This window comes from Leptosomus discolor, chromosome 19 (assembly GCF_034619465.1).
Source record: "Leptosomus discolor isolate bLepDis1 chromosome 19, bLepDis1.hap2, whole genome shotgun sequence".
NCBI classification, from domain to species: domain Eukaryota; kingdom Metazoa; phylum Chordata; class Aves; order Leptosomiformes; family Leptosomidae; genus Leptosomus; species Leptosomus discolor.
Genome location: NC_141409.1, coordinates 7,198,430 through 7,212,901, shown reverse-complemented (window position 1 = coordinate 7,212,901; position 14,472 = coordinate 7,198,430). Strand labels below are relative to the sequence as shown.

Here is a 14,472-nt window from a genome sequence, read left to right as displayed (position 1 = left end):
GAATCAGGCCCGAGCAGTGAGGCTATGTGGAAGAGTAAATATTTATTTTCCTGAGGATATATACAAAAAACATCACTTACAGTCAGCTAAGAAATCATTCCCATTTCTTTCAAATCTTAGGAAACGGCCTGTGGACCAACACACTGAACTACCGCCTAGCTAAGTGGGAAACCATAGTTTATCCCTACTTCTTTAGAAATTTTTCAATTTTAATTACAATATTTCTTTAAAATGTTTCTCAGTGTTTAAAGAGAAGTACAGCTTCATTCTTTCTCCTTTTTTTGGTAGGTAACAAGGTCTCAGTGACAAAAGAGACACGTCTGGACCCTTAGCAGCCCGTGTGAGCCACGATACTCGAAGCTGTAGGCGAGAGCTCTAAGGGTGTATGTCTATGTCATGGTTGTTATGAGAAAGGCTGTATGGGCTGCCTCTTTGCACCTCCAGGGAGGCCACTCAAATCAATCAGAGTTTGGCAATTATTCATTAAGGAAGAGGTACTTCGAAATGCTGTTACTCGTTTCCCAAATCTCAACTTGCGTGGTGCAGGAGACTCTCACTTGGTTCACTCCAAATGCAAGGAAGGACCTCAACTGCATCGAAAGCAGAGAAAAGATTGGAGCAAGAAGAGAGGAGCTGTTTATCATCTTAGTCCCTACAGAGAGGAGCAAAATGTATTTTCTCAGTAATTTGTGGTTATGCCAGGCTTTCCAGACACATGGCAAAACACGTCCCCCCATTGTTTGCACGGACAACAGCTGAGACTGTGTAACTTGGCAAAGCCCCATGCACTTACGTTCACCACTAAGTTATCTTAGCCATATATCAAATCGTTGGGGGAAGCCGTAAAACAAAACCTTCCTAACCAAAAGGCAGCCCTGTTTTTTGCTATCTGGTGTCTCCCACAAGCAACGCCTTTTCATGTGATGCAACAGCCTGCCTACATTGGTGGGGAGTGCAGGGGTATCACATGTACTTCTAATAACTTATCGGATGAAGAAAAGACAATATGCTGAGACTTGGTGTTCGCTAGAGGCAGGAGTTAAGACATTAACTTTATAAGTCAACATGGAAGAAGACAGCAGACATGAAAAACAGCCCGGCAAGAAGGCGCCGCTGCATTACAAGCTGAGAGCTGGCAAGGGGGACCCTGCCTGTGGTAAACTCATGGAAAACGAATGCCAGATTGAGCAGCTTGCCACCGCGTTGATGCTCACAACAAATACTGAGGTTACATTACAATGGCTGCCAGATCACTGCTGCATCTCACAACCTCCACTCTGCGGCTGACAGGCAGAGGGAAGGGAGGGTTCTGGACTCACCTATGCACTGACCCCTAATACTTAAAATCCTCATGCCGCTTTATAGCATCTCTTTCTTGACATCTGAGAGTAATCCTTGGTGTTTACATGCTAAGTTTCAACTCCGGAGCTTGAAGGAGAGCCGAGTGTGTTACCCCTGTTTATGAAGCAGCCAAGAACAGCCAAAAAGCTTGTCTGGCCTTGTGTGCCACGAGGAGAAACGTAGTCCCATATTCCTCTTCCTCCTTCTATGCTGTCACCAAGCAATACAGCATCTTCCCACCTTGCCTTAGCAGACTCCACACATTCTCACAGGTAGAGGTGCCAGCCTTCCTGTCCATGCATCCTGAGTGCAAACCCTCCCTCTGTGCCTGATACTTACAACATCCACTCCCCCTGCCAGGCTGTCTCCTTGGAGCAGCACTTCAGCAACACGTTGGCACTCGCCAGCGGCTGTGTAAAGCCTAATGACAGAGCCCGTGTTGTCAGGAGGTGTTTCCCTCCCCTGCCTGAGGTTAGCAGGCGGGCAGGAACCCCCATGATGGCACCTGACAGCTGGTGGGACGCAGCTGCTTATCGCTCACAAACACGAGCTACAGGAGGACAGAAGAAAGAACAGCAATGATGAGCACAGCTAGACAGGCAGGGAAGCCAAAACGCCACCTTGAGGTATTAAAGACTTGCTGTTCGTTGCCTAAACCTTCCATCCCCGAGGATGGTCTGATCTCGTGCTGTTTTGTAATCCAAACTGATGGATCCTTTGGGCCAGGGCTTTTCTTTCAGGACGTGTTAGCACGGCACCTGACACAGCGAGGCTCTGAGTGTTCAGCTGAGCTCCAGGCACGAGACCAGCAGCACCAACAGGTTCTCAGAAAAATACAAGGAAACCTCAGCTGTGTTTGGCTAATTGTGAGTAGACCTCAGACAAACCCAAGAATTACTAAGTATGTCTTGGCACTAGACTTTGCTCCTTCCTTTCTATCTCTTTTAAAATAATACTACTAATAAAACACATTGTAAGTGAAAATCAGGCATAAGATAGCACAGCTGGTAAAATATTGATACTCTACGTGAAAAAAGAGACACAAGCACACATCAATAATGAAGATGAACAACAAAAGACCTTGAAGCTCTTTAGATATATTACATGAAAGTTCACCTTTAAGTCTCTTTCTCTAACAGGGCTTGAGAACTGAATATATTACACTCTATTTGAAGTTTAATGTAATCTGCAGTGCAGATATATCTGACTGTAGCTACTCATCTCCCACAGCATCAGAAAATCATATCATTTTCAGCTTTGCGCTTCTTGAATGATGACTACCAACATCTCCTCTTCCTGTGGGTTACCTCCTTCAGCGACAGTCCATCTCCTCTCTAAAGATGAACTAGGACTGACGCATTGCCTATGCATGCCAAGAGAGAGGGTAACAACAGCTTCTCTCATTCCTTCCCCCCAGCACAGTGCAGACCACAGCCCTGCTGCCCTCACAGCAATGGGGCCTTTTTTTTGTCTTTTTTTTTTTTTTTTTTTTCCCAGCTGCTCAACCGAACACCATAAAAATCCACAAAAACACCATAAAAAGCCATTCTTTTCAGCCACTGCCCTGGCAAGACTGAAGGTTTAAGCAACTGGCTGCTTCAGCTCCAAGGCCTCCAGCCTCCAGCCTACCTCTGACACAGGCAGCATATCTGGAAATGTACAGACTCACGCTATTTCGGTCTCCCTAGTGCATTGTACTTTAATCATAATTTTCCCCCTAGCCCCCCCCCCCCAGCCCCCTCCTTGCTCAAGAGTTTGCCAGGGCCCATCCGTTAGGAATGCACTCGCCTCCTGCGTTGCGGATGCACTGCAGGGAGAGCAGCGCGGGAGGTGGAGTCAGCTCTTTCCACGACAGATTCACTATGTCCCTCACAGCTCTGCAAAACTTAACTTCCCTGGAAGGGTTTCAAGATCTGACTCATGTCCAGTTCTTCTATTTTAATCATTCCCTCTTACATCATTCTCAGAGGCCCACGGTGTCACATGCAAACTCCCCCAGCCCCCTGCTCCTCCTCTGCTGAGCACTTAGTCTGTTGCCATCTCTCATCCCAAACAAAACTAGGTAGAGAAACATATTTGATATCAATTCCTTCCCTGCTCTCCAGAGCATTTACCAGCTTTGGATGGCGGCAAATAAGGGCTTCCAAGAGTTCTCCATTGCAACGACAACACTGCAATAAAATAGGAACAGTAGCCAGCAAAACTAGCAGCACGGGGATGTGAGAGACCAGAAAAATTGCAGCGGGCTCACTAACACTGCAAACCACCTGGGAGATGGCACAGGCAAGAAGATAAGTGTTGGGAAGAGACCAGGTCAGCTGGTTCCTACTTTCCATTCTCCCAGTGACTTCCTGAATAACTGGATGTCACTTAATCTTTTTGTTCATGCTCGGAAGTACAAATCATCAGCAGCGGTCCATTCAAGATTTCTTATTAAACCTGATATCATGAAATGGGGATGGAGCCAAAACTCTCTGAAAGAGCCGAGTAGAACAAAGGTGCTCGTGCGCAGCCATTTAATCCCTTCTCCAGGTCCCAGCCTAAATGCCTCCACGGTTGAGAGACTCCCTGCTGATCTCAGGGGAGCCCCTTGTTTGTAACAGTGACCGCCAGACAAAATCTCTTGCCTGGAAGGTTACAAATGCTAGCCAAACAACAGCTGGAACGCTTTGAGCCTCCAGCGTGCTCTGTGTAGAAACAAGGCAGAGAGCAGAAACCCTGTACCTAACGACAGTTGCTTTGTTTGTTTTACTCTGGTCAATGAGTCATCGTTACATCAACCGGCTCTGCAATTATTCATCACAGAGGTTTCTGGTGCAACCAGCAGCTTACAAAACTGTAAGATCTGGTACAGATTTCTGCTAAACCCCCCAAAATAATCTGCTTGGCCTCCCCACATCCAGTGGAGAGAACAGCCAGCCAGTATGAATGTGGCACTGTTGGGATGTTTGGATGGCTTGCACTGTGAGAACACCAGCAAGCAGTAGGCGTGGGACTCCTGGAAAGCTTGCATTCACATGCAAGGGTGACAAGGGGAAAGCACTGGATTTTTCCGTGTGTGGGTGAGTGGACATTTTAGAAGGAGCCTGTGAGTGCAACAATATCAGGAGATTGAGGGAAACTCAGCTGACACAAAGAATGAGGTGCAAAGGCAACGAGGCACTGCAAAGCACGAGTGTGCCTGATCTCTCTACTGACTCCTGCAGCAAAAGACTTTGCAAGTTTTGCTAAAGGAAGCATGCAGAATTATTTGGAAGAAGGCTGACAGGGGAAAGGCTTTCCTTTCTGTCCTTCCCCTGTTTCCTCTACTCATTTCAGTACTTTTCCTACCTGCTTTTATTTTGCTTTATGCTACAGTCAGCACAACCCCCTTCTTCTTCTATGTAGCTCTCACAATTTCCACCATGTATTCAGCCCTGCCTGTAAACACCTCTTCCTCCTGGCCAAGCTCTCAAATCTACCTGGTCTCATTGCTCCTCAAACACATCTTCATCTGATCTGTTACTGCTTTAACTCTCTGCCACTACCAAGGATAAAAAGATTTCTACACAAATGTGCACTTGCATTATACAAACCAGGATGGTACAAGGGTTGGAGAGAATCACAGCAAAAGAGGCAAACATGATGGGACTGGTGGGAGCACAGAGCAGTAGATGTAACAGAGCGAGCACAGACACCTGGGATGCTGCAATCATGGTGGGGAATTAAATAGCATATTCAGGGAAGAGGCTAGCCAGAGGGAGGACAGAGGGGAAGACCCTGAAGAAGAGAACCTGAGAAGCTAAGGTCCAAGGGAGCACAGAGACAGTGCAAAAAAGAACAAAAATGCCTATGAAGTGTGCAGAGCATGGAAGGAAGGAAGAGAACAAGATTTGTATCTTCAGTTTTCTTCCTGCTTGAGAAAGAGACATGGAAAAGTTTGTTTGATCTCCCCATTTAGTTTCTATGAGGAGGTATGAAGGGACCGAGCCAAAAGCCAGATGTTTCATTTCCAGTTTCATTCAACAGGGTCTGCATAATAGACGAGGAAAAACTTTACCGGCCTACCCATCTTGCCCCTCTTCCCAGGAACTCCAGGGATCCCCTGCAAGGCAAACACACAGAGAAAAAAAAATAATAGGTCTGGTTGAGAAAGCAAACAGCCAACCAACAATACAAAACAAAACTAGAAGCAAAAGGGGAATGCAAAACAGGCTAATGACTGCGGCATTGTTCAGGAATCAAAATGTCAGCTACTCGCAGTCAGCTGTGAGAGCAGAAGACAATTAACCTTCACCCACTAACTACGGCCCTCCCTGAGGACACATGCAGGCAGCATCCACACCCAGGGCAACAGGCTGAAGCTGTGCTTAGCAGGAGCAGTCATTAAGCTACTGGTCTGGAACCAAATGAAGGCCACCGCCAAGGCACTCGCTGGAGAACTTCTGTTTATGTTTCTTATTTAGTTATACAAGCATTAAATCAGCGACTCTAGAGTGCAGGGTAGTCCCCTTCCAGGCAGGCACACACACACTCACTCCCACAGGCTCCCAGGGCCTCTCTTGTTTCTGAAGCTTGCATTTGAGGGAGAAAAAACTGGAATAAAACAGTCTTCATCTTACAGTGACCTTCTTTAGGAGCTCTTGCAGTGGGAGGAGGGGGTCCTTGGATCAGGCAGGTGAGGGGACGTAGGGGAGAAAAGCAAAAAAAAGCAAGGGAGGTCCTGCAAAGCTCTGAACACATGGGTTTGGAAGAGGAACTATGAAAAGGATGGAGGGAAGGGAGGACACATAGGAACAGCAGCCACAGCTGCCCATCCACAGGGCCCAGTCTTGACTGCCCAACTCGATGCAACTGGAAGGAAAGCCATTGTCAGTAAGCCCCAGGCACTTTCCCTTCCAAGAACTCTTTCCAGACACCTCCAGTTGGACACCCAAAATGCTGGGACACTGTGGCTGGATTGTCACTCCTGTGGGAGCAGGGAATTGCCACGTACATTCTCCCTCCTGCCCCATCCTACTAAGATGAACCAGTAGGAGGGAGGAGGAAGGCAGATTTTTAAGTGAAGCAAAATATAGAAAAACTCCTCTCTACTCAACAGTAAGGTCTGATGACCTGTCTGAAGCCCAAGCTTTCCTGAGCTGAATGTCAACACCATACAGGGACAAGGGTCTTCATGCAAGGGTAGAAAGAGGCTAAAGAAGGCACAGTTAAACATTCGGCCTGCTTGCCTTTTTCCTCAGGAACAATGGATAGAGAAGGTTACAACAGGCTCTGAAGAACTGTATTCAAGCAAATTTTCTTCACAAAATACTCACTCGTTCTCCATCAGCCCCTGGTAGCCCAAACAATCCTGGGAGACCAATATACCCCTAAAGAAAAGAGGAAACAAGTAGTCAAATACATTTCTCCATTAGCAACCAGTCAGTCTGTCTTTCCTGGACAGCAGAGTACCTTCCATTGTTCATCAAGGCAGCCATGATGAAATAAACCTTGAGGCAAGTGTATATGCCCATGGACTGCATGGTGCTGGCTTCCACGATGTAGTCCAAGGGCACATACCCTCACACCAGGGATCATGAGGACTCCAGGCAGGAAGAAGCCAGCGAGAAGAAACCTTACCTGGGCTGGCTCTAGGTGTACCTGAGGGAAACAGAGCTTGGTCCAAGGTTAGTAAGAGTGATAGAAAAAGTAATCCACACACCTACACCTCCTTTCATCTCTCCAAGGGCTCTTTCCCTGCCTTTGGCACTCATTCCCAATTGTGTTACGAAAATGTCCTGTTGTACTAAGCCCTTTCTCCTTGTCTTACGTCACATGGTGGTTGCACACTGCAGCCCCTTCTCACACAAACACCACCTTTTCCTGGCCTGCGAGGCTGCTGACAACCCTGTTGTTGAGAGAGGAGCAGATGGGTAACTGTTCTGCCTAAAGCCTTTCCCTGCAAACTCTGTTGCCCCACCAAAACCTTTTGCAAACGCTTTGTTCGACCCAAGGGCTCTTGCCCAGGCAGGGAGAGGCTGGGTGTGGCATTTCAGGCTCTTTAGATCGGTGCACGAGGCTCAACTCGTGCATACGTACAGACCCTCTGACACCCAACGGTAAAGAAGCCTCCTCTGCACCAACGTGTTTCACATCAAATCCGCTCCTTTCACGCTCATCGGCAGGCATCGCATTTTCAAGTATGCAGCATTTCTCCCAGCCTTGGGATCCTGCTCAGACAAGACATACTGCATAAAATGCTACATTTCCCTTCCCTTGCAACAATTGAAGCCTTGTGTTTAATCCCCTTTGCTCAGCAGTTAGTACAAAGTTACCTTGTGTGCTGGTCCTTTGCAAAGGACTAATTTGTGCCAAACATGTAGGATCAAGAGGAAGTGAATTTCAGCAGGGAGCCCCCTCAGTGGCACCTCACTGTTACAGGAGCCAAGTGTTAACACTGATTTTCTCTCATCTTTCTTTCTCCGTCATCACTAAATCTCTTACTGTCAACCCCACAAACTTTTTAATCAGTCCATTGCTCCTTTTAGGTTGCGCTTCCTTTAGGGAAAATACTTAGCTTGGCAATAGGGCTACATTAAAACGATGCTGCCTGCCTCTGCCTCCTGAACCCCAAGACAAACCCTGTAACTGCTGAACCACTTCCTGCAGAGGAAAAAAATAGAGGTGGGGGATGGAAAAGAGTCCACAGCTGGCTCCTCAATCCACAAAATGTAGATATCTGCCTGTAGTATCCATCCTGATTGACTGCAGTTAAACTGAGAAATGGTTTCCTTGGGCAGCTATAAATATTTCTGTCCTCAGCACTCACAGGAGTGCAAAGAGGGAAATAATTTTTGAATCTTACATTCTGCATATCTACTACATGATAATTACATGAGGTCCTGGTTAGGCCAGTGAAACAGATGCACCAGGAAAAGCTTCACTTGCAGAAATGAGGTGAGCAAGCTGTGCTATCTCAGATCTTCCTCTCTCCTGCAGGACATTGATTGTGCCATCTCCCTTCCCAGCTCAGGAATACAGCCAGCTACAGGGTCAGCATTTGTTTATTCTTTGCAGTTTTCCTAGTGATGAAAGCCAGCTGGTTGAATTTACTGCATACAGAGAAAGTATCACATGTTAGAGAAATGGGGGATTTTATTGGCTCTGAATCTCATTGTGAATTGATAATTGCAGGAAAAGAACAAAATGTGATTAACGAGAGCCTTAGGTGGTTAAAAAAAATAAAAATCCTTTGCAGTGGGAATGAAACCCCAGCAATTCAATTTGGTGAGAAAGAACAGGCAGAACAGAGATTCTGATGTTTTTATTTGCACATGGCTTCAAGATGCTGGCTTGCTATTCTGCATAATGATATAAATCACTCCCAAACCCAGGACTATACCCAAAAGAGCCCATATTCAGCATGGTCGAAGACCGCTGAACCACACTCATTGAAACTAAAGAGGCCTTTGGGAGATGGGCCTTGCAGAAAGTTCAGACTTTGGTCTTTGGTAGGAATTTGTATGCCATTCTTTCCTCTCCTGCAACGTGAGCTCTGAAGGGGTTGACTTTGTATCATCGGCACTATTGGTGAACTTTGATCTTGGTACATTCCACGTTTAATTTAAAAAATTTAGCAGTACTTCAATAAACAAGCGGTGGGCAGTTCAAATCCCCTGAATCCAACAAAGTAAAGCAACTAGTCTCAGGATTGAAAAATTAAGCATAAAATTCCTTGAGAAGCCTTTGGTAAAAACAAATAGAGAAAAGACAAATGAAAGGCTGCTTACCCGACTGCCTTTTGGACCAGCTTCCCCTATGGGGCCAGGTAAACCCTGGAACAGAAGGGAAAAAACAAAGACAAATGTGGACAGGCTTTAACTTAACCTAACGAGCAGTGCCAAATCCCCAGCGCCGTCCCTGTGTGGTTCTGCTTTCAGTGCTGAGTCCAAGCCATATCAACAAAGGAGAAAAAAGGACAAAATGATACAAATAACAAATCTCCCATTGTTGGGGAGCTGGGACTCTGCAGAACCTGAGACTGCTGCACATAGTGAGCCTTCCCTGGGGCTGAAGTTGAGATTTCTGATCATAAAGACCAAAAAGGCCAAGGCAGCAGGGTGCACAGAAGCTGCATTACACTTCAGATGCGATGTACAGCGATGCTCTGTACCCAACAGCTCTCGATTAGTTTTCCTGCTTGACTGAGCACGTGCATAGTAAATGACAAACGTATTTCAATACTTGTTTAGGGAGCACAGGCGGCCACTGATGCGGTGAGGAAGCCTCTCTAATTTCTACAGCCTAGAAAGTCACTTAGCAGTGCAGGTACTGCAATATCTCTAACCCTTTGCAGCATCAACAGCTATGAAAAGAACTGAAAATACATTCCCCATTCTAATTCTATGCCTGTTGCTGCTCACCTAAAGTACCGTGAAAAAGAACCCTGTAAAAATGCACAATGAATTTTCACGTTTATTCTTTTCTAGCAAGTTTCCGGGTCAATTTTCTCTAGTTCCAAATGCTGTTAAGCTTTCTTGGAAGGTGGAAAAAAAAAAAGGCTAAGTCCATATTTTCTTTAGCTGGCAGCTCTGCACGCTCAGCCTGGGATCTGAAAGTCAGGTTGTGCTCTTTCCTGGCTGATGCATCATTGCCAAAGATTTCAGCCGTCGGGGTGAAGTTAACAATTCTGCCTATGATGCGCAGATCAAAACAGAGCCAAGCTCTCTCTCCCATCGTGCTGCAGAGCCAGCACAGCTGACAGGAGTAACAAGTAGTAAAATCTCAGTAAAGTAAACATCTCTGATGCTGGATACACACAGCATTCAGATATGCTGAAAAAAGCTGCCTTAAAAAAAAGTCATTTTCCTGACCCAAACCACACTTTAAGAAAGCACTTTTGTTCTTCATATGTCAAGTGCAAAAATTTTACCCTGCTTATCTGATGGGCAGAACACTGCTGTGAACTGGTAAACAGCATTCGTTAACCTTGTATGTCCACTACAGCTTGGACCTCTTCGTATTAGTCACCTAAGACACGTTCACACCTAGGAGATTCTTTGGCATGCAAATCTCTAAGAGTCTTTCAGTGTATGAGCATTTAGTCAGGTGCATAATGCTCTCATCCAGTTCTACCACCTGCACTCTCCAGTGTGCTAATCAAGGCATCCATGTAATTTTTGATTTAAAATGGATCATCATACATTACTGATAGCCCGAGGCAGGGGGATGCAGGCTTGTTCTGCACACCTAGTCCACATTTAGTCCAATAACCTGCACATCTGGGTAACAACTCACATATGAACTCATGACAAGTCTGAAAGACTCATGACAGACTGCTTGGGGTCTTTGATATCTGTCTAGCCTCTTACTTATGCACTTAAATGTGGCAGAATTTAACATTAATATGTTTGTTTTAGAAAACCATGACAAACTCATTTCACTGTAAAATGTCTTCTGCCCTCCAATAGATTCTATTAAGGGTCCTACAAGTTATTTCTCTTTAATTTTCTTCCTACTACTCAGCATCATACATTGGTAAGACAATAAATCATCCAATCTTGATCCATTTTCCTTCACACGCTCCTCCATTTCTAAAGCTGTCTTTGTGCATTTTTTTCAGAATAACAAAGACTTGGTTTTATTCCATCATCTTTGCAGCTGCAAATATGATTTTTATATTTACAGTCCATGCATAATTTTTTATAGATGTACATATATGACAGTGCTAGTGAATTTTACTAGTGAGAGTTCATCTAAATCTTTTATTTCAGCAATAAGCCTTTTTCTGTCCCAGGTTTCTAACCTATTCAACATTAGATGTAAAATGTGCCTAGAAATGAAGGGTTAGCAGCTTGCACGGATGTTTCTCTGCTCTGCTGTCTTGGTTGTTTTTTTTATTTTTTTCCTGCTGTTGTACTGAAGATATAATTTGTCAGATTTTGCTATAGAAATTCAGGTTTTGCCTATCACAGGCATAAAACACTTTCTAACAACCTCAGTGTCCCCCAGAGTTGAAAGACCGTGTCATTGATACAGCATCTTGGGAAGGGAAGAAGGAAATTATTCAGACATTTTCTAGAGGTCTGCACTGTCTTTAGCAGGGCATACATTTAGCTACCTGCACACCCAAATCCCTAGTCTGTGCACAGCACGATGAGATTTACTGCACCTGCCTGCCAGGATAACCTTTGGCACCTGGGCTTCCGTCTGGTCCTCGTTCGCCCTTTGGAAAGAAAAAAGAAAAGGCACAGAAGGTGAGGTGAATGTCACACTTGGGAAGACTTTTTAGCCGCTTGATTCTTTGAGCTGGGGGGAAAGGGGGGTGGAATGGATTAACCTGGTGCAAATTTATAGAGAGGAAGAAAATATTAGGGGTAGATATTGGAATAAATTAATGAGGGGGGAAAACACACAGAAGACAAGTCAATAGGATCCAGGTATTAAGCAAGTGTTGTTATTTCTCCTTCTCCCTCCATCTGCAGTGAAAGTACCAGATAGTTGGAAACAAGGAGGCTAAGAGAAGGTGTAAGGCTGCATCTATATCTGGCATATGGAACCATTTTACTGTTGAGGAAGCACTGCCAAAATTCTTTAAACTTAAATGGATTCATGTATAATATCCTTCAACATCATTGCTAACAGGGCCTGCTATTCATTGCCTTTTTTTTTTTTTTTTTTTCCTGAACTGCAAACATCAGACTTAACCAAATAAAGAGGGGGGAGAAAAAAGGAGAGGGGGAATGGGCTTTGGGAAGGGAATTATATAATATGATGTGGTTAGTAAACTCCAGGTGAAATTAATGTAAAAGGAAAAATAAAGGGGGAGTCGGGTAAGCTGGTATTTCTTCCACCATGTAAACTTAATGTGGTTGAGCAATAAAAATTAGAAATTAAATTTAGAAACTCCAAGGCAGCCTCCTCCCACCAACCTGCTGATGCTCGTCAGCGTATGTGCACAGCTGCCGGCAGCACGGAGTGCACTGCGCACCCCCTGCGTGTGCCGAGCTGCCCCTGGAAGGAGCTGACTGTCCACACTGAGCAGGCTGTACGGGATCCAAACCTGCATCAGAGTCAGCAAATCCATCCCCCTTTAAAGGGTCAGTGTTGGAAACTGGGAAGACTCACCTGGTCTCCAGGGTGACCTGGTGGTCCAGGGTAGCCTTTATATCCCTGTTGAAATAGGATGGAAAAGATGAAAAAGAAGGGGAAAAAAAAGGAATAATAAAAGAAACTTCTTTGTTTTGAATTTCTCCGTGCAGGTGGGATTAAAGCTCTGTGGAGAAGCAGGTTTTTAGATATGGGATAGCACTACACAATCACTTTTACACTACACAAAAACTTTCAACGTGCTGCTTTGTGCTTGCATCATCCAAACCCTGACAATGTTCCCAGACCCTGCTGCAATGTGGTGTGGCAGAAGCAGCCGGCACCCGCTGGGGTCTGGCCTGGTGGTTACTCAAGAAGGATTTGCTCCGTGAAGAGACTTAGAGTTGTATCTACACTCAGATCTGTCTAGTTGCAACCTACACCTTTAGCAAAGCTATCCTTAATCCTTAGGAAACCACAGGCTTGTGGAGTGAAATGTTGGCTTTGGGCAAGTTGGCGGACTACCACACAAGTCACTTGCATTTCAGAGCACTCACTTTCGCTTTAGAACTTGAAAGGCCACAGGAAACACCAAAATATCCATTTACTGTCACAGGAAAGTGCAGGTTTTTTTTCTAGCTTGAATTTGTCTAGCTTTCAGCTTTTCTAATCTAATTATTACAAGAAATGACAAGATCCAGAGTCCTTCATTATGAAGCTACCTAAAATGTTGAGCCAGCTGTCTCTTAACCTGCTCTCTCTCTCTCTGCTGAATTAATTAGAATGAGCTTCTTAATCCAGCTTGCTGGCTGGCAAGTGTTGCAGGCTTCAAATCATTCTCACAGGTCTTTCATAAACCTGCTTCAGTTTTTCAGTGTTTTTTTTTTTTTTTCTGAGATGCAGACACTGGAGCAGGACAAAGGTAGCCTGTTCAACTGCAGACTGATCAGTGTGTTTTTTAAGAGAGTTTGCTTTCTCCAAGATTTACCTGGAGCTCTCTTTGGTAAAGTAAATAAATTCTGCAAGTGACAGGCACCTCAGAATTCCCCTCCCCCCCGCCCTTTATTAGCTTGCTTCAGCTATTTAAAACAAACTTGTTTCCACCAAGTGGAGTCAGAGCAGATTAGAAGATTAAATTCAGTTACAGAGATGACTGTTTAGCTGGGCTACTAGTAAGATTGAAAAAAAGGGGCAGAAAATTTAACTTGAAACAAATAGAGAGAAAAACCAAACAAGAAATCCTTGCACAAATACAGAAATAACAAAACGCTTTTAGGGTGGGTTACAGCTGCTCATTGTAACTCAGTCTTTGCCACTCACGCTGTCCCCAGCCAGGGCTCCTGGCGCACATCGCCTGTCTGAAAACCTACAGGGGCGCATCCCCCTGCTCTGGAAGCCATAACCAAACCCTGGTTTGGCCAAGGACTTGGCCTTTTGCTTCACTCACCAGAGGAACCCAGGCCTGTTTCTGCTCCCAGGTCCACACCTCTGCTTAACGGCTTTTTTATTCTTCCCATGGGCTATCCTAGACCTGCAGCCTAAGCCTTTGCTGGCAGAGGTATGCAATGCTCTCAGCCATCCTGGCTACTGCCCACTCCCCTCTGCATTCCTCCTTGCTTGTTATTTCAGCCATTTGGGCCTGGAAATATGTTGATTCCCTTGCCACCAATTCTCTTGTGCTTGACCTTGCAGATGTATCATGGTCTGCTCTATTGACTGAGCTGCACCTCCTGAGAAGGTGGTGGCTGAACTGAAAGACCATTTGGCTACTGACCAGCCCTTATTTGAACCCTCTTGAAGGTCCTTTCTCCAGCTGTAAGAGCATTTCAGCAAGTGGCTCCTAGTTGGAACTGCCTCAGCAGCTCTTGGAGCAGGACCAGCAGACAGGACTCCCTGCCCCTCTCCAGAAATCTGCCCCATGAGATCCTCTCTTGCTTATCCTCTCCTTGGCTCCTTGACAGAGGCTCAGCATCAGCTGAAAGGAGGAGGATGCCCCACCCTGGTTGGGTGTCTGGCCTGAAGGTGAAGGCATGTTGTGAAGGTCCAGACCCACCTGGGTGTGTAAGGCCCAGTATTGATATC

At 45.4% G+C, this 14,472-nt stretch overlaps 1 protein-coding gene across 1 annotated transcript in view; it reads right to left on the bottom strand.

Annotated features, from left to right (window-relative positions):
- LOC104348963 (uncharacterized) overlaps positions 1 to 14,472 on the bottom strand; it is a 158,592-nt gene that overhangs the window by 102,876 nt on the left and 41,244 nt on the right. Inside the window, exons 8-12 of the mRNA XM_086475928.1 lie at positions 12,430 to 12,474; positions 11,474 to 11,527; positions 9,093 to 9,137; positions 6,639 to 6,692; positions 5,381 to 5,425 (exon numbers count right to left, since the gene is read on the bottom strand). Coding sequence (XP_086332054.1) covers positions 5,381 to 5,425; positions 6,639 to 6,692; positions 9,093 to 9,137; positions 11,474 to 11,527; positions 12,430 to 12,474 — 243 coding nt within the window. The remainder of the gene's footprint in view (positions 1 to 5,380; positions 5,426 to 6,638; positions 6,693 to 9,092; positions 9,138 to 11,473; positions 11,528 to 12,429; positions 12,475 to 14,472) is intronic.